Here is a 19,248-nt window from a genome sequence, read left to right on the forward strand (position 1 = left end):
GCCCACTGTGTGATCCTGAGAAAAGTATCAGCCAAATATCAACAGAGGAATATTCCAGAAAATGCCAGACTAGTACTCAAAACTATCAAGGTCATTAAAGACAAAGAAAAATTGAGAAACTAACAGCTAAGAACCCAAGGAGATGTGACAACTTTATCCGGAATGGGATCCTGGGATAGAAAAAGGACATTAGCTGGAAAACTAAGGAAATCTGACTCAGCACGTACTTGATAAATTGGTATTGGCTCATTGTGACTAATGTTCCATTGGTGTGGAGTATCTGGCACCTCTCTTGAACTACTTTGTAATTTTTCTGCATGTCTAAAATTATTCTCAAAAGATTTAATGAAAAATTTCATGGACATTTAAACATTATCTTTTATTATCTTTTTCTTTCCATATTTTCATGGTAAAATTCTTAAAGAAAATCATACTACTATTGGGCCGGCGCCGTGGCTCACTAGGCTAATCCTCTGCTTGTGGTGCCGGCACCCTGGGTTCTAGTCCTGGTTGCTCCTCTTCCAGTCCAGCTCTCTGCTGTGGCCTGGGAAGGCGGTGGAGGATGGCCCAAGTGCTTGGGCCCTGCACCTGCATGGGAGACCAGGAGGAAGCACCTGGCTCCTGGCTTCAGATCGGCACAGTGCGCCGGACATAGCAGCCATTTCGGGGGTGAACCAACGGAGGGAAGACCTTTCTCTCTGTCTCTCTCTCTGTCTAACTCTGCATATCAAAAAAAAAAAGAAAAGAAAAGAAAATCATACTACCATAATATTAAAGAGAATTTTTCTGATGGTGTCTTATAACTTAGTTTTAGCTCTATCACCCATTTATATATTTGGTAAGAAACTTGATATTTATATTATTCTATCCTTGAGTATGTCATTTTCTTTCCTTTGGAAGAATAAAGTTTTCAATAATTTCTCTTAAACTTTAATTTAAACTTTAACATATATATGTTTACATATAAAATATATAATATATTCAGTGCTGAGCACATGAGTGTGTGTGTGTGTGTACTGAAAGAAATATTTCTAGATTACAGATTTGGTATGATTTTATTGAACTGAAAGTAGTGATTTTGAATCACATTATGGAAGTAGTAATAATGATACAGTCCTTCATCTTAAAATAAACATGGTTATATTTTTGGATGAATAATTGATCTGAGTTATAATGTCTGTTTGGAAAATGTAGGGGAAAAGCGCAGAGGTCCACAGTCACATGAGACAGAAATGTAGCTTGAAATCAAATTTGTAATTCTGACTTCCCATTGTTTTTTCACTATATTCCACATGTGAGTCTGTGGACATACATTTCCATTAGTAACAACTGTATGTGGCATCGTTTTAACACAGCAATATGAGCTAGGTCTTTGGAAAGGAACTGTCATAGGACAGAAACACATCTGCTTAACTATTCTAAAATATTTACTTATTAACTCTTTAAGGGCTAGAATGCTATTAGAACAGATACTGTTAAGTTAGCAGTTATAAAATTCTGAAACTGCTGAAACAAAAGAGTTGTTATATGATAAATAACAAGGAAATGATGAATTTCAAGTTGAGCATATGCAATACTTAAAATATTTGGTTATTCTCATCAATTCTTAATAGCATTTCTTTCCCTACTCCTGTTAGAACTTTTGATACAGGAATAAAATTAGGCCACATACTGGGACCTGTTACCAGTTAGGGCAGCACATTGTCTTCTGTAATGTTCTCATTAGTCAGTCTTGAGTGTCCTCTTGCATAATCTGAAAAAACGTCAGTTGGGACTGGTGACGACTAAAAGAGTAATACGTAAAAGAATTTTTAAAAATACTTAAATCACAGTTTGGAATTTGGAAACAATACTTGTCACTCTAAGCACTGGTGTGTGTTCCAAGGATATTCTAAGTATTGCAGAGAAAACCTGAAACAAGTTTTTGGTATCAGTTTTACTGGTAACTATTTGTGATTGTAGCAAATGAGGAATGATTAAAATTTTTAGGTATTGATATTTTCTTAGGAGAATAAATATTTTACCTTGGTAGAAATTTAAAAACTGAAAAGCACTAAAACATATGTATTTGCTTAAAATATACTTTGAAAATTAGGGTCATAAACTGTCAAAGTAAATAGAAGGGCAAGAAAATTTTCTGGAACTATCTTTACCATCTTTTAAAATAATTTGCCAACATTATCAAGCTTAAAGTATTAAAAATTTATGTTTGATAGGGTTGTAACTATTGGCATTTTCTATCTCTAAGAAATTTTATAAGGTCTTCCCAGCAATCCTCAGTTTTCTGTTTTTTTGCATCTATTTTAAATTTGTTCTATTTACATTTCTTTACTAAAACATTGAATATTTTCTATTTTTTGCAAACTAATTTGTCAATTACAATATGATTTATTTTTTTCAGTGTAAGTTAAAGGGGTATAGTAGGAAATGGTTAAACTCAAAAGTAAGAGTTAGGTATTATTGTAAATCAGTATAAGGGGCTGAAAATGTATTTTGACTCCTAACATTATTTGCCTATTTTTATAGTCCTTTTACAAAACTGAGCTATTAGGTAAGTATACAATACACATTTCATTCTGTAAGTAAGAACCTAGGCAGCATCAAAGGACACTAATAAATACCCCATGCACCATGACCAAATTTCATAACTGGTCACCCTATGTACATATTTTAAGATTTCAAAAAAAGACCACATTATGGCCTTGACTTTTGCATTTCATAGTTTCAGTATTAAAATTGTGTTTTGCTTTGTTCATATCTATCTTGTAGCACTGTCAGAGCATTTACATTAACTTCTAGTAACATAGTAACAATTAGCCAGAGTAGTGTTCCCCATCCATTAGTCCTGTGATTGTACAGGATCACTCTAAAGAAACTTGAACCCCCAATTTATTTAATATACATAATCTATGTCTTCTACTTTTCTTTCCATTATAATTAGATACATCTGAGATTAGGTACTATAGAAAGTGCATTAACCTCTTTCCCTGTGAATTAGCAGATTCTAACAGTACACAAAGATATCCTGGCAATCTAAAACGCAAAGTGCTCCTTCTAAAGTGCTAATTTTCCCCCAAGGAGGAATTTACTCAATAGGAAAAATCAAATTCTAAAACAAATCTTGTGCTCTTAGAATGGTAGCATAGACACCAGTTGAAGGCTTCCGTTTGTTTATGATAGCTCTGTAACTTAAACAGAAAAGAGTCACACCACACTTAAAAAACTGGTAGAGCTGCAGATATACAAACAATCCTAGAAACTTTAAACATTTTCAAAATTAAATGAGAAACTCTCTTCTCCCCTGAAAATATGAGTTAGCACAGGAATGTTCACATAGCATGGTTACTAACATCTCTGTGTAAATCTGCTGTAGAATCATTCTCACCACTACTTCCTCACCAAGTTTCAAAAGCATATACCAGCTTCAAAATCTTTATTCCACAAATGCCCAGGTTAGAGATTAGGACGCTTGATAAGGGCCCTTATCTTTTACATTTGGTAAAATATTACAGGTATTGTCAAACAGACAATTCATCTAATTAATAGTCTAAAGTATCTTATAAAGATAACTTACGACTAGCAGGTCACCATCATATATAGTAACAACAAGAATATAAAGTTTACATTTAAAAAGGCTGATGCATGCGTTGTGTCATAGTATATTACATATTTTCTAGTCATGTGCACCAATTTGTTGTGCCTCAAACACAGAAACAAATATGATACTACACCATATATGTGTATACATCATAGTAGCGTAATAAACTCAGTTTTAATCAAGAAAAAAATGAAATAATTTAGGAACAGTAGAACTTCACAAAAGAATGATTCTTTTAGGTTTTTCTTTACTCTTTAGGAAAAAATATGACTTTGTAAACATCTTCATTGCTATCTTTTTTTCAACATATTACTGAAAAATTTTATTCAAATAGTAAATATCTAAGTGACATGGATAAAATATTTCTTAACACACTAACACTTTCAGAAAAAACAGGCATTTTAAAAGAAATGATTATTATAAATATTTCTATCTTGCATTATAACTACATTTTCATAAATAATGTATTTAAAAGTGCTGAATATTGTAGGATAGTCAGCAACGCCAGTGTAAACAGAACATTTTGTACTCTGCAAATTTTTTTAAATCCCATTTTGTCAAACACTGCAACAGTTAAAATATTTGCATAGGGAATAGATAATAGCCCTTTAAATCTTGTCTCCTGAATTCTATATAAATTATAAAATCATATTCACTTAAAAAAACAACTTTTGAAATGTTTTAAGTTTATGGAAAAAGAAATTTATGATGTCAACCTTTCAAGTAAAATAAATTTAAAAAGAAAACTCCAAACTTGCTTTTTAAAAAACATTTAATAAATTAAAAAATGAGAGGTAGTTAAAAAAATGACAAAGAAAACCTATAATTTTAATATCATCCTTAATATAAGGCCAGTGTTCTCAGTGGATATAAATCTTTTTAAAACTTTCATTTTTGAGTTCTCAGTGTTGTATTCATTCAGTTTAAGATTAAAAAAATAGTCTCCAGGGGATATTAATATTCAAATGTAACACTTTGATATAAATATGACACTGATTGTTATAATTTTTGTGCATGACAGGATACTGTTTTCTTGAATGTCAGAAATACATGCCAATGTCAGGCAAGTATTCTGTCTTGAAGAGTTAGTATAATTATAAAAAATATGGCAGCTAGAAGATTTGAGCACTGTACTGCCTTTTACTTATGGATGAGAATTAATAGTTTGGTTTTAATATTTTTAAAATAAGTCACTCAAGATATTATGTGAAAACAGTTAAGGTCTGAAGTAGAGAATTATCTTCTTCATAACCATTATAAAACTCTTCTTGGTAAAAACTTAGTTTTTCATTGGCTTTCACTTTCAAGGAAAAATGCCACAGGACAGATGCCATTCAAAATGTTTTACATGAGCTACATGTAGGCATTCCTTTATTAAATCCTTTCCTTTTTATTCCAAAACTAAGTTATCAAGCTTATATTTTTCTTGCTGCAGTACATAACTTTACACAACCATTTTATAACTGGAGATCCAGTCTTTAATAAATTAATTACAGTATTGGACATCTGATATATACATAGATTCATTTTCTTCTATTACAATTTAAAAACAATATCATTCTTTGATTTGTCATTGAGATAGGATATCTTCAAATTGTTTTGTGCTTTTTTTCTTCTTTTTTTAACATAGCAAACTCTTCTTAATGAAAATGCCACAGTTTTGGCAGTGATCAACCAGAGGAATTATCCATTAGGATTTTCCAACAAACAGATAAATAGCTCTTTTTTCATGTACAGAAACATCGGCTTCAAAATTAGTGTATGGAACACAGTAGATAGCATGTTGAACACAATTGTTACATTTTAAAAATTGCCTTTTTCTATCTCAGATTATGATAAAAATGCAAATCACAGCCATTTTTGGCAATTATTTCTATAAGACCATATTGCACAAAAGTCCTTAAATACATATATAAGTTTTGCTATTGGATTAAGTAGAACAACAACTACGTGGCAAATGAAGCAGTTTTCACTTTGCACATGCAGTCTGTGGAGATACACTAGAAGACTGTCCATAGGACTACAAGTACAGTTTGCTTGCAAGTAAAATGAGTGTTGAGTAAAACAAACTTAGTTTGGCAATTCACTGTTTTATGTGGTATTTTCTCCAAGCTTAACCACGGATAACCTTGATAAAAGTGGAGACAAAGACCATAATGTTTGTATTTTCACAGTAGCCTGAGGAATACTAAAGTGTAGCTGTCCAGGAACTCAATTTCTGATGTAATTTCACTACTTTAGTTCCCATCCCAGCCCTCCAAAATAATTCCTTTAGTGAAAATTAAGATTCAGAAGAAGAGCCGGCAGTACTTTCAACAAATGACTTATAGATTTGAGAGTTCAAAAACCTTGGAAAAGAATCTCTGTGCATTAAGGTATAAATCTGAAGTTGGGCATCTTCATACATGTGAGGATTGGGATCCAACAGATTTCTATTGATCACCTCTCTAACTCGAGAATCGAGACTGACCTAAAAAGAAATAAGAGCAGATATATTAAATAAATAATATTTTTCATAAGACTTCGATTAAGTAATTATAATGTTGTGACATTGCAGAAAAACTTCAGAGTAAATCCAACGACAGGACACCTTGAGGTCACCTTTTCAAAAGGCCACATAAGCTTGTAGATCTTTTTTCTTCAAATAAAAATAATCTTTTAAACTGGACATTTGGGTCACAGGTATCTTGACTTCCTCACACTCATATTTTCTGTGCATCCATTTAGAAGCTTTTCAGAACTGTCAAAAACATTGCCGGCTGGGGCCGATGCTGTGGTGCACTGGGTTGAAGTCTTGGCCTGAGGCGCCGGCATTCCATATGGGCGCTGGTTCAAGGAGACCTGGCAGCTCCACTTCCGGTCCGGCTCTCTGCTATGGCCTGGGAAAGCAGTAGAAGATGGCCCAAGTCCTTGGGCCCCTGCACCTGCGTGGGAGACCCGGAGGAAGCTCCTGGCTCCTGGCTTCAGATCGGCACAGCTCCGGCTGTTGTGGCCAATTGGGGAGTGAACCATCGGATGGAGGACCTCTCTCTCCCTGCCTCTCCTCTCTCTGTGTGACTCTTTCAAATAAATAAATAAATAAATCTTTTTTTAAAAAAAACATTGCTGGCAGTCAGAGCTATGGCACAGTGGGTCAGCTGGCTACTTGCAATTGCCTGCATATTTTGTCAGAGTACCAGTTCCAGTCCTGGGGTACTCTGTTTCCAATCCTGCTTCCTGCTGATGTGCCTCAGAAAGCAGCAGAGGATGTCTCTGCCACCCACATGGGAGGTCCAAAATGGAGTTCCAGGCTGTTGTGAACATTAGGGGAGTGGGCCAACGGATGGAAGATCTCTTTCTGTCTCTCCTCTGTCACTCTGCCTTCCAAGTCAATAACTAAAATAGATCTTAAAAAGAAACATTGTTGAGATATTACAGAATCCTCTTGCCAGAATATGAATTCTTCTCCTCCTATGCTGTTACTGCTGTGGGTGACTGCTGGTAACAAGGTTAGAATCTATTCTTACAGGATTTTTTTTAATTAATTTATTTGAAAGGCAGAGTTATACAGAGAGGCAGCAGCAGAAAGAAAGAGAGGTCTTCCATCTGCTGGTTCACCCCCAAAATGGCCACAAAGGCTGAAGCTGTGCTGCTCCGAAGCCAGGAGCCAGGAGCTTCTTCTGGGTCTCCAACGTGGGTGCAGAGGCCCAAGGACTTGGGCCATCTTCTGCTGCTTTCCCAGGCCATAGCAGAGAGCTGGATCGGAAGTGAACCGGCTCTCATATGGGATGCCAGCACTGCAGGCTGTGGCTTTATCTGCTATGCCACAGCACCAGCCCCTTCTTACAGAATGTAACATACCTAGCATGATGACTCCCTACTAGCATGATGACTCCCTACAGGTTCATATCCCAGCAACTTTTGTATCAGAAGCAGGAAGTCAAGCAAGTGAAGGGCTTGGTAAGGCAGAAAGGCAGTAGACATTCCTCATGTCTTACAACTCCCTGACAAGGCCTAGGAAATATCCTTCTCCTGAGATGCACCCCAAGATCTCTGTGCTAGTAACGAGGCAGAACAACCACCTGACATGGAATTTTGAGAAGAGAAATAAAAACAGGAATTTGAAATACCCATTAAAATAATCAACACAGTGTTCTTTGAAAAGTGCCTAGAAACTAAATTGTAAAATCATCTCGGTTTTACTTCTTCCCTCAGTGAACACTAGTCTTGGTGGAACTGGTAGACCATGTTGGAAAGGGAAGTAGGGTAAATAAATAAATAGCCAAAAAACAAAACAAAACAAAACAAAAAAAAACCACCAATACCTGGGAAAGGAGAAGTACAGCTGTCATACACAAACCTTTCACATTTATATGTGAACAATTTGTCATAAGCCTTTTGCAAAAGTTTTTTTTTCTTTTGGCATCCTTACCCAGTCATTGTTCAGACTAAGTCTGGGGTCTGAAAAATCTTTCACTGAATCCATTCATTTTCCGTCTAACTGTTCCCAGATCCCAAATACCACCGATTTCTGAAATAAAGTTGACTGATAAATCCCATGCATTGCTGCTAGCTTCGTCATAAACTGCTGACCTAGACTGAATTTCTGTGGTTTAACCAGATCATTTTTACATACACATTAGCTGCACTACATACATTCTTTAATAAAGAGAATTCTTTAATAAAAGAGAAAAATGTTCTGGAAACATCTGTGTCATTTTTATTTTCTGTTATTGTCATATGAAGTCCTCATGAAGTACAAAATGATTAAAGATATAGATTTTTCCACAAGATTTTTATCTGAAAATATCTTTTGTGTTTCTACTCAATAGAAAAATATTGTCATTAGAATTTAAACTGATTCATCTTCTGAAATGGTGATATGTACAGTAAGGCAAGAACTTCCCAAACACACTTTACTGTTTTTTGTAAATGTTGCTCTTACTTTCAAACTTGACAAAAACCTTTTGTTTCAATGGAGAAGGAAACCTTCGGTTTGTGAAGAGTATCATTTACTTCCTAAGTAATAATATGATTATAGTATAACATTTTCTTACCAGAGGCTGGAATCATGTTAGTTTTCTTAACAGAAACAAAATAACTAGGATTATTAAATTCATGAACCCTCATTTCTTAAATGTTTTACAAATTTAAAACAATAGTGAAATATCCTAAAGTACTACAGTTCAACATTTAGTAATCCGTAACAAAAAAAATGCATTTTTCTCTTCCCATTTAAAAATAAGACATTTACCTTAGTATCTGGTTGTTTGAAAAGGTTGTCAATCAGTTAAAACAGGTGAGCAGTGGTCTAATAACAAGGATACACCCCCTGGGTGTATGATCTATAGTTCCATCTGTGGCATCTTTGTACAAGGGAGGGGGGAGAGTGGATCCAGCCTGGGTCTCAGCCATAGGCACTAGGATTCAAGTGTGTCTGGATGGGTTGTAAAGCCATCTTGTTTGGGGTCCAAGACCTGGGGAGTTTCCTGGAAATAACTAATCCGGAGGAAAGAGACAGTTTAGCAGCACAAGACAAGAGCTACCCTTGGGCAAGTGGAAAATATCTTCTCTCCCAGTCTCCATAGACTCCTACCTGGGGATGCTTGGAGGGACAAGAGATGCATCACAGAAATCATAGCGTAAAACACAAAACACTGCTACTCCGAGACAGGGCATAGGGGAGCTCTGATAGATCTGGCAGCATTTAACTGGCAATGTGAGCAGTGCTGAGAACGCTGGCAGTGCTGAAAGCTGGCAACTGAAGTTTAAATAGACATAAGGGACTCTACGACAGGTCTTGGTGAGCTTGGGAGCATTCATTCCCACAGGGAAGAGGAGACAGAAAAGAAGGAAAAAGAAAGCAGCTGGCAAGCAAAATAAAAATATCCACTGGCAACTCGGGTGTGCAGATAGAGTGGAGAGAATGAAGACACAGAAATCTTGCTGGTGTGGCTTGGGAAACCTGGGCTATACCAGTTATATGGTTAATCTTACTAGATTTTCTTATCCAATGCAGGGGAATATTAGGAGAGGTGATTAGCACTGAGTCTGGTGTTCCTGTCCCAGCTGCTCCATTTATGATCCAACTCCTTGTGAATGTCCTGGGAAAAGCAGTGGAAGATGGTCCAGGTGTTTGGGCCCCTGCACCCACATGGGAGACCCAGAAGCTCCTGGCTCCTGGCTTCAGCCTGGCTCAGCTCTGGCTGTTTTGGCCATTTGGGGAGTGAACCACTAGATGGAAGACCTCTGTCTCTGTCTCTCCCTCTCTCTCTGTAACTCTGCAGTTTTTTTTTTCTTTTTAAAGATTTATTTATTTATTTGAAAGCCAGAGTTACACAGAGAGAAAAGGAAGGCAGAGAGAGAGAGAGAGAGAGAGAGAGAGAGAGAGAGTGTTCTTCCATTCACTGGTTCACTCCCCAATTGGCCATGATGGCTGGAGCTGCGCTGATCCGAAGACAGGAGCCAGGAGCTTCCTCCAGATCTCTCAAGAGGGTGCAGGGGCCCAAGGGCTTGGGCCATCTTCCACTGCTTTCCCAGGCCATAGCAGATAACTGGATTGGAAGTGGAGCAGCCTGATCTCGAACCCGCGCCTGTATGGGATGCTAGCACAGCAGGTGGCAGCTTTATCCACTAAGCCACAGTGCTGGCCCCTGGAACTCCGCATTTTATAATCTCTTTTTTAAAAAGAGAGAAATGCGGCTCAATTGGCTAACCCTCTGCCTGCGGCGCCGGCACCCCAGGGTTCTAGTCCCGGTTGGGGTGTCGGATTCTGTCCCGGTTGCTCCTCTTCCAGTCCAGCTCTCTACTGTGGCCCAGGAAGGCAGTGGAGGATGGCTCAAGTGCTTGTGTCCTGCACCAGCATGGGAGACCAGGAGGAAGCACCTGGCTCCTGGCTTCGGATCGGTGCAGCATGCCAGCCATAGCGGCCATTTGGGGGGTGAACCAACGGAAGGAAGATCTTTCTAGTCTCTCTCTCTCTCATTGTCTAACTCTGCCTGTCCAAAAAGAAAAAAAAAAAAAAAGAGAGAGAGAGAGACATGATTACTGCTGCAAGGGAGTACACTAAGTAAGTGACTCTGCCTTTTTGTTAGAGCCATCAAGATACAATGGAAATTTAGGCACTGGTATTTTAGCAGAAACTGATGAATTTTCACTGAAAGTCTTCCCCCACAGAGGACTCTCCTTTATGTTAGTTTTTAATGACGTTATTTTTTCCTCCCATTTTTTTCCATCTGATTTTTAGTTTTCCTGCATTTTCTTTATTTGTGATTCTTTTCTAAGTAAAATTCTGACTTTTTAATTTTTCCTTTAGAAGCCCATATTAAAACTTACTAATTACTTCTACCACTGGGGATTTTCTTTTCTGATTGTAACTAAATTTAACATTCCTGCATTAAATTTTATAGATCTAAAGATACCTGATTTCCTATCAATTTTGGTAAAATTTGACCATGTGTACATTTAGCCAGGAATTGTTTTGTGCTGAAAATAAACATAAATTACAAGTAAGACTCAATTTACCTCTTGGGTCCAAGATTATTGGTAGAATAAAGAGTAGTGACCAAATTATTTTTGGGACCCAGATGGGAACGTACATCTCACTTGTCTGGGGGAGGGTTCAGGCATGTGATTAAGGTTAATATTTTTCATGTTGTCTAAGTTTCTATGGTTGGTCTATAGAATTCAACAGTAGTGTCATGGAGAAGATACTGGGCAATAGAAGAATTACTTAGCACATTGTAGTTGGAAGAACACCACATTTAGAATCAGATCCCGGGCTCATGTTCTGTCCACCAGATACAATTTTCATGCCTTGAAATGTTCATTTTACCTCTTTTGACAATCAGTTTCCTTTGAGCTAAAGTGATGCCATCTGAAGGAGTGTTGTGAGACTCAGACTGTAAGGATATATGTTAAGACCATTTTATCAGCAGTGAAGTTTAAGTCCATTGTAAAGTAATAGTAATTAATTGTAATTATAATAATGGGATGGGTATTTGATGAAGATGCTGGGTAGATCTTTACTGTCCCACATTAGAGCACCTGAGTTGGATCCTCTGCTCCGGCTCCAGATTCCAGCTTTCCACTAAAGTGGATGTTGGGATACAACACTGATGGCTTAACTAGTTGGGTTCCTGCCGCCCACATGAGAGAACCGGATTGAGTTCCAAGTTCTCAGCTTCAGCCTCCCACCATTGCAAGCATTTAAGGAGTAAACTAGTGCATGGGGTGCTCTCTCCTCTCTCTCACTTTGCTTCTCAAATAAATGCAAATTTAATAGTAAAATTTTAATTTAATTTTGATACCTTTTTGATCAATGTCTTTGCATTGCTTTGCACCAGCTTGAATTTTACCTTCTCTGAGTGATCATTCCTGACTGTCTAAACTACATCATTGGATCTCTCCGCATGATAACGTTCATCACAACTTTAAGTGATGTGTTTTCAACATGATTTTTCTTTCTAAAATGTAAATTTCGTAAGTAATAGGTCAGTCTCTCTTTCTTGTTCATCATCATATCTCTGACACTTAGCACAGTGCTTGGCTTACAGGAAATACTCAATATGCTTTAAATAGACTTTTTCTTCAAGTTTTTGTTGTTGTTATTGTTGTTGTGCTTGTCTTTTCAATACTTAACTCACTGGGGCTGGCATTGCGGCATCTTGGGTAAGGCAACCTCATGTGAGGTCGGCTTACCATATGAGTGCCGGTTGAAGTCCTGGCTGCTCTACTTCTGACCCAGCTCCCTGCTAACAGCCTGCTAAAAGCAGTGGGAGATGTCTCATTTTTGAGCCCCTGCCACTCCTCTGGGAGACCGAGATGAAGTTCCTGGCTCCTGGCTTTGGCCTGGCTCAGCCCTGGTCATTGCAGGCACCTGGAGCTCTCTTTCTGTCTCTCACTCTATAACTCTGACTTTCAAATAAATACATAATTTTTTAAAGATTTATTCATTTATTTGAAAGTCAGAGTTACACAGAAAGAGCTGGATTGGAAGTGGAGCAGCCGGGACTAGAACCGGTGCCCATATGGGATGCCAGCGCTTCAGGCCAGGGCGTTAACCCGCTGAGCCACAGCACTGGCCCCATAAATACATAAATCTAAAAAAAAATACTTAATTCATTGAATACTCAATAAATATGTGTGAAAATGCACGTGCAAATAAACAAGTATGGGAAAATACATCTAATGAGATCTGCTTAGAAAATCTGACATAAAGGCTGGTGCTGTGGCACAGGGGAGTAAAGCCCCAGCCTGCAGTGCTGGCATTCCATATGGGTGCTGGTTCTAGTCCCAGCTGCTCCACTTCTGGTCCAGTCCCTGTTAATGTGCCTGGGAAAGCAGTGGAAGATGGCCCAAGTCCTTGGGCCCCTGCACCCACGTAGGAGACCTTTGGATTGGCTCAGCCCCAGCCGTTGCAGCCATTTGGGGAGTGAACCAGCAGATGGAAGACCTCTCTCTCTGTCTTTCCCTCTCTCTGTAACTCTGTCTTTCAAATCAATAAAATAAATATTTTTTTTTAAAAGAAAAGCTGACATAAATCACTGGAAATGCTACATATACATAATTTTGCTTGAAGGCACATATTCTTGTGCATGCAGTCACAGACTCCATGTGGCTATCACCTAAGTGTGACTTGTAGATGACTTGGGTTTTTAAATGGTGTATTATGTTTTTCTCCCAAGTGGAAATTGAGGATGAAGTCAGAAGCAACAGACCTGCTGTTGAAGTCACCTGGGCACCGTCACAGACCTGGCAGAATTTTAGTGAGTTCTCCATGTCCTCATTGTAGGAAACTGGTGCCCAGGCTGCAGGGCACTGGAGTGAGTTTCCAAGTGCCATACAGATGGCAAGTGGCAGGCAGATAATAGTCCCCGTGAGATGAATGGCAATGCTATCACCCAGGAGCTTTGTAGATAACACACAGTTCTTTTGATTCACATAAAAGTACTATACTTTTGAAGGATATATAGTTATTTCTTTTTGAAGTCCTGTTTATAGCCTTTAAGCAAACTTTTTCTTCAAGATCTTTGTTTTGCTGTGTTTGTTTTTAATATTTCACAGGCATAAGCTGCTGCCAGGATCTGTTATTGCCATTGGTCCTAAAATGGCTTTTCATTTTCTTTATTTGTTTGCCTCTGGAGGACATCACATAAAAAGGAAATTTATGTTTGAAACAAATATTTTCAATTTAATTTTCTAGATTTTTTTAAAATTAAAATTTAGCTCTTTCCTCTCTTAAAATGTCCATTATACCAAGAACAGAAATGGTGTCGTCTCCTGACTGACGCCATCTCTTATGTTAAATATGGTGCAGTGGGGGCACAGGGACCAGTGCTGTGGTGGAGTAGGCTAAGTGTCTGTGTCACCGACAACCCATATAGCACCAGTTCAAGTCCTGGCTGCTCCACTTCTGATCCAGTTCCCTGCTGGTAGCCTGGTAAAGCAGGGGAAGATGACCAAATGCTTGGGCCCCTGCACCAACCTGGGAGACCCAGAAGAAGCTCCTGGTTCCTGACTTTGAATCTGCCCAGCTCCGTCATTGTGGCTATTTGGGGAGTGAACCAGTGGATGGGAGACCTCTCTCTCTCTGTAATTCTGCTTCTCAAAGAAACAAAATAAATCTTTAAAAAGTTTTTTTTTTAATATGATACACAGATGGTTAAAATACATGAAGTATGCCTTTAAAGCAATGAAATTTAATTTTTAGGACACTGGTTTAAATGATTTCAATAACGAAAAATGTCATATACATACAAATAATTTTCAAAATGTAGCTGAACCTAATTACCCAATTAAAATAAGGTAAAATGAAAGTTAGGTTTAGTGAAAAACAACACTTTTTTGGAAAATTATAAAATGCTGGTAATTTTTAGTGATTTAGTCATTATTTTATAAATGATTCAAATGTTAATTTTCTTCAAAAATATTCTTAGTAGAAAAAGTTACAGAATTTGAGATAGAAAAGCTAGATTATTTTGCCTCAGGATGAGAAATAGACAACAATTCTGACCGATTATAGTGTTGCTTTGAAAGCTGTGTTAAGAGAGAGTCCGAGGATCAATCTGGGTACAGCTGTCGTCTTAGAGTTGCTCCTCTGGATTGGATTCACTATTCTTTGTGCTCATTTTTATTGTTATTTTGTAAACAAATTAACTGAATGTTGAGGCCTAACAGGTGAGTGATTTATCAGAGGCCACACAATCAGGCTGTCATAGAGCTTGGTCTAGAATCCTGTGCACTTGCATATTGGTGCAGTGCTCTGAACGCTACTTGTTCAGGACTCTGCTCTCTCCAGCGAAGAACACCAAATGGGAAGAGTCATAACTCACTGTCATCAGTAATGTGTTGTAGCTCATTAGAAACTGGCAGGTTTTGCACACAAAGCTCAGTAAGATATAATAGATCTGAAAGGGCTCAAGTATCTAAGAGTGTGTGCCACAGTGTGCGTGTATTCATGAATCACGTCATTGACTATGGCCCAAGAGAAAACATATCTAATACCTTGGTTTCAAAGAAAGCTTTTTCAACAATTAGATTTTCATAACTGAAAATACTTTTTTGGTTATTTTATGTATTTTGCTATGAAATATCAATCATATTCACTCTATTGACAGCCAGAAGCTCAGTTAAGCAAAGGTACTTCATCTAGTCCAGTAACTTTAGATTCTATGTCAAGGGCTATTTACGTGTCATTACATACGTTTTATTTCATTTTTTAGAGAGATTTATTTATTTATTTATTTATTTAAGAGGTAGAGTTACAGACTGAGGGAGAGACAGAGAAAGGTCTTCCATCTGCTGGTTCACTCTCTAAATGGCTGCAACAGCCGAGGCTGGGTGGATCTGAAGCCAGGAGCCAGGAGCTTCTTCTGGGTCACCCACATGGGTGCAGGGGCTCAAGGACTTGGGCCATCTTCTACTGCTCTCCCAGGCCATTAGCAGAGAGCTGGATCAGAAGAGGAGCAGCTGGGACTTGAACCAGTGCACCCATGGAATGCCAGCTCCACAGGCCTACTAGGCCATAGCACTGGCCCCAGCACATAAATTTTAAAATCATAAAAGTTTAAATATCACTTCCTTCCCTCTCTCTCCTCCCCTGCCCCAGTATTCTAGGGTATTAATGAGTGACTAATTGTCAAAATATGGATATTATAAAAATTAAAGGAGAGACTAATTATGGTTATTACACTAAATAATAGTTGTAGTAGTTTAGAAAAGACACTATTTTAAACAGTAAATAATATTTTAATGACTTTTTGGTGAAACTCATGTTCAAAATGAAATTTGGTGAAAACAAAACTTATTACTTCAGCAAAATAATGAAAATATATTTTATATTTCAACAATAGCTGCGATAATTATAAATATAGCTCCAAATAATGCAATTTTATGAAAATTGAGAATTTTACAATGCTCTATCAGTTGGTGACATATGAAAGTCACGAGCTATGAAGAAAATGGGAATTCTCCTAAAAGCTAAAGCTTAAAAATGGAGCCTGGGACAGTGCTGTGGTGCCACAGTGAGCTAAGCCGCCTCTGCAGCTCCAGCATTCCAGACGGGCACTGGGCTGGGGCTGGTGTCCCAGCTCCTCCACTTTCAATATAGCTCCCTGCTAGTGGGCCTAGGAAGGCAGTAGAAGATGGGTCTCTGCACCCACATGGGAGACCCAGATGATGCTTCTGGCTCCTGGACTTGAGCTGGCCCAGACTTCCTGGGGAGTGAGTCGGCAGATGGAAGAGATTCTCTCTCTGTCTCTACCTCTCTCCATAACTCTGCCTTTCAAATAAATAAATCAATCTTTTAAAAATGGAGACTACAAAACCAAAGGAATTATGTGTACTTGATATGGGGAATACATTTCCCCCTAACATTTAAAAAATGGAAAAGTCATCATTTTGAAATGACACATACACAATTCAAAGCACTTTAGATGAAATATTTTACATGGCTGGAGGACAGAAATGGGCTAGCAGTCTAAAGGCCTATAATTTTGTATAATTAATACAGAAAACCACATCTTTGGGAGCATTTGGATCTTCTGGTTTATCTGTCTGCTATAAAAGCAACTTTTAGATAAAAATGAGAATAAAATTATTATGCTAATAAGATCTCAGTAGGGTTGGTAGATGCTGAGATTCTAAGTAATCAGTAGTCTAAAGAATGTGTCTTTAAGATGTAGAATTACAGTGGTTCTAGAAGTACAAAATGTATTACAATTACAGAAAAAAATTCTCCCAGTCGTGTTTCTATGAATATCTTGTCACTGTGCTTGTAGGACATTAAAGAAAATATATAACATTTTGTGCATTGAACTGAAGGTTTCTCATTTTGAAGAGACAATGCTACTGGGGTACTCTGGAATACCAATGGCACTTTAACCTAACGAATGATATAAATCACTTAGCTATGCTCCGTTAGAAACGAAATGGCTTAGTTAGCATCCCCGATTTATACAGCATTTAGAGATGTATAAAGGAGACACTCAGTCTTTCCACAGATCTCAGGGTAAGGAGTTGAGGCAGGATGTGGTCCCCATCCAGTGCCAGATGAGGCACTGATGACCATGCTCAGCTCTCAGACTTCATCAACGAGCAGTGCTCACAGCGGGAGCAAAGGGCCAGGCAATTTCTGTGTAATTTTTACATTTCTATAAGTAGACAAAACATCATAATAGTTTAGCAGATAGAGAAAACGAAAGAAGGAGGTGCTGTGGGAAGGGAGAAAGAACTGGAAGAACCACTGTGTTCTCTTTAAAGCCCTCTGGAATCAGCCACTCAGAGCCACAGGGCCTCCAGGCAACAGTAACCCATCTGACCAAATGCATCCAACTGTTGACTGACACATTTCTCAGGAGCAAATTAACTTTTTAAAAGTGAATATAGGGGCTGGTGCTGTGGCACAGCGGGTTAACGCCCTGGCCTGAAGTGCCAGCATCCCATATGGGCACCAGTTCGAGACCGGCTGCTCCTCTTCCAATCCATCTCTCTGCTATGACCTGGGAAAGCAGTAGAAGATGGCCCAAGTCCTTGGGCCCCTGCACCCACATGGGAGACCTGGAGGAAGCTCTTGGCTTCTGGCTTTGGATCGGCACAGCTCCAGCTGTTGCAGCCAATTGGGGAGTGAACCAGCAGATGGAAGAACTCTCTCTCTGCCTCTCCTCTTTCTCTCTTGTAACTCTTTCAAATAAATAAATAAAATCTTTTTTAAAAAGTGAATATAAAAATGCTGTTTGGTTTCTAGAAGTGTTCCTTTATTGATTAGGTACCTTCTGAACATGTGAGAAATAGCTTGCACTTTCCATAACAGAAAATCTAGAATAAGTAAGATAGTTTCTGTTCATATCCATCCCCCCAAAATCTTAGTGATGATAAAGGCCTTTTCTTTAGCTCTGTAAAATTCAATCATAACAAAAAACATACTATATTCTTTGTGCCTCTATGTCAGAATTTTTCCAAACTAGTATACACCTAGAAAACAAAATAAAAGTGCAGATTCCTGAGACCTATTTCCAAAACTCCACACTCAGAAGTCCTGGGTAGGCCTCAAGAGTTTGCCTTTTAAACAAAAGCTAGAGGGGACTCTCATGCAAGATCTAGGAATTGCACTTGGAAGAAACATGGCCCTCAGGTAAATCCTTCTTTTCCATTTTAGTTTAAGTCACAGCAAATTGCTTGAACAGGCTCCTTCAGGCTAGTTGTGAAAAGCAAGTGGACAACCACACAACTCTGCCAGAGATAAATGATCAAAACACAGCAGGGAGACCTCACCTTCCAACAGAGAGCTGCTCTGAATGAAAGCTAAACTGTGCCTCCGGAAAATCTATTACCCTGGCCACATCCCATGCACTACTCAGTTTGATCAGTGGTTCCTTTGGGGTTATTGTAGGTATGAGGAAGCCCACCTACAGGTTTTCTGGATTTTTACCTCTTTTGGTGATAGTATAGAAATGTAGTCTTCATATATCATCCTGGCCTTTTCTTCTATTACTTTTTTATCTTGCTCTTTCTTTAGGTCTTCACAGGCAAGCCAGAAGAGCAGGTTCTCCTCACTGTATTCTGTGCGGAGGAACTCTCTGAAGAGATTTCTTCCTGCTGGGGCCTTCATCAGCTTGTCAAAATTCTGAGACCAGGACAAGACTTCATCTGCGGCGGGGTTTTGGCTGCAGAGACACAACGAGTTCATTATCACCAGCAACTTGGACCTAAGAACGCTAGGCCAGGGGAGTAGCGGAGGAGTACCTAGAAATGCTATGAGCTACTGCCATCTGGTGGACAGGATTTGTCACCCAGTCTGGTCTGCTCTGATAAAATACCTGCCCAAACTGGGTTAGTTATTTCTGGATCTTGACAAAAATTCCTGTAGACATAAGCCCTGTGTAAGAGAGATGTGCGTTCAGCTAGCAGGGAGCTGTACACAATATGCACACGATCGTCATAAATTCCAGGTGAGGCTTGGAAGCATGCAAACTTCCATTGCAAATTGACAGAACCAGTCTGTAAGTTACTGTGAAGGCCAAATTCAAGTTTTTCCTGGCCTCTGATATGGATTTCAATTTCCCAGCCATACATTTACTTAATATTTTCATCTCTGGGAGCCATTTCTTTTTTGTCACTGGACCTAAAAGGAACAATTCATTGTGTGTATTTATCACATATTTTCCTAAAAT

General features: G+C 38.4%; 1 protein-coding gene across 1 annotated transcript in view; it reads right to left on the reverse strand.

The window, feature by feature from the left end:
- Positions 1-5,879: 5,879 nt before the first annotated feature.
- RGS17 (regulator of G protein signaling 17) overlaps positions 5,880-19,248 on the reverse strand; it is a 35,451-nt gene continuing 22,082 nt past the window's right edge. Inside the window, exons 3-4 of the mRNA XM_062187770.1 lie at positions 18,507-18,741; positions 5,880-6,068 (exon numbers count right to left, since the gene is read on the reverse strand). Of these exons, the coding sequence (XP_062043754.1) occupies positions 5,880-6,068; positions 18,507-18,741 (424 nt within the window). The remainder of the gene's footprint in view (positions 6,069-18,506; positions 18,742-19,248) is intronic.

Source organism: Lepus europaeus, chromosome 3 (genome assembly GCF_033115175.1).
Source record: "Lepus europaeus isolate LE1 chromosome 3, mLepTim1.pri, whole genome shotgun sequence".
Classification (NCBI taxonomy): Eukaryota; Metazoa; Chordata; class Mammalia; order Lagomorpha; family Leporidae; genus Lepus; species Lepus europaeus.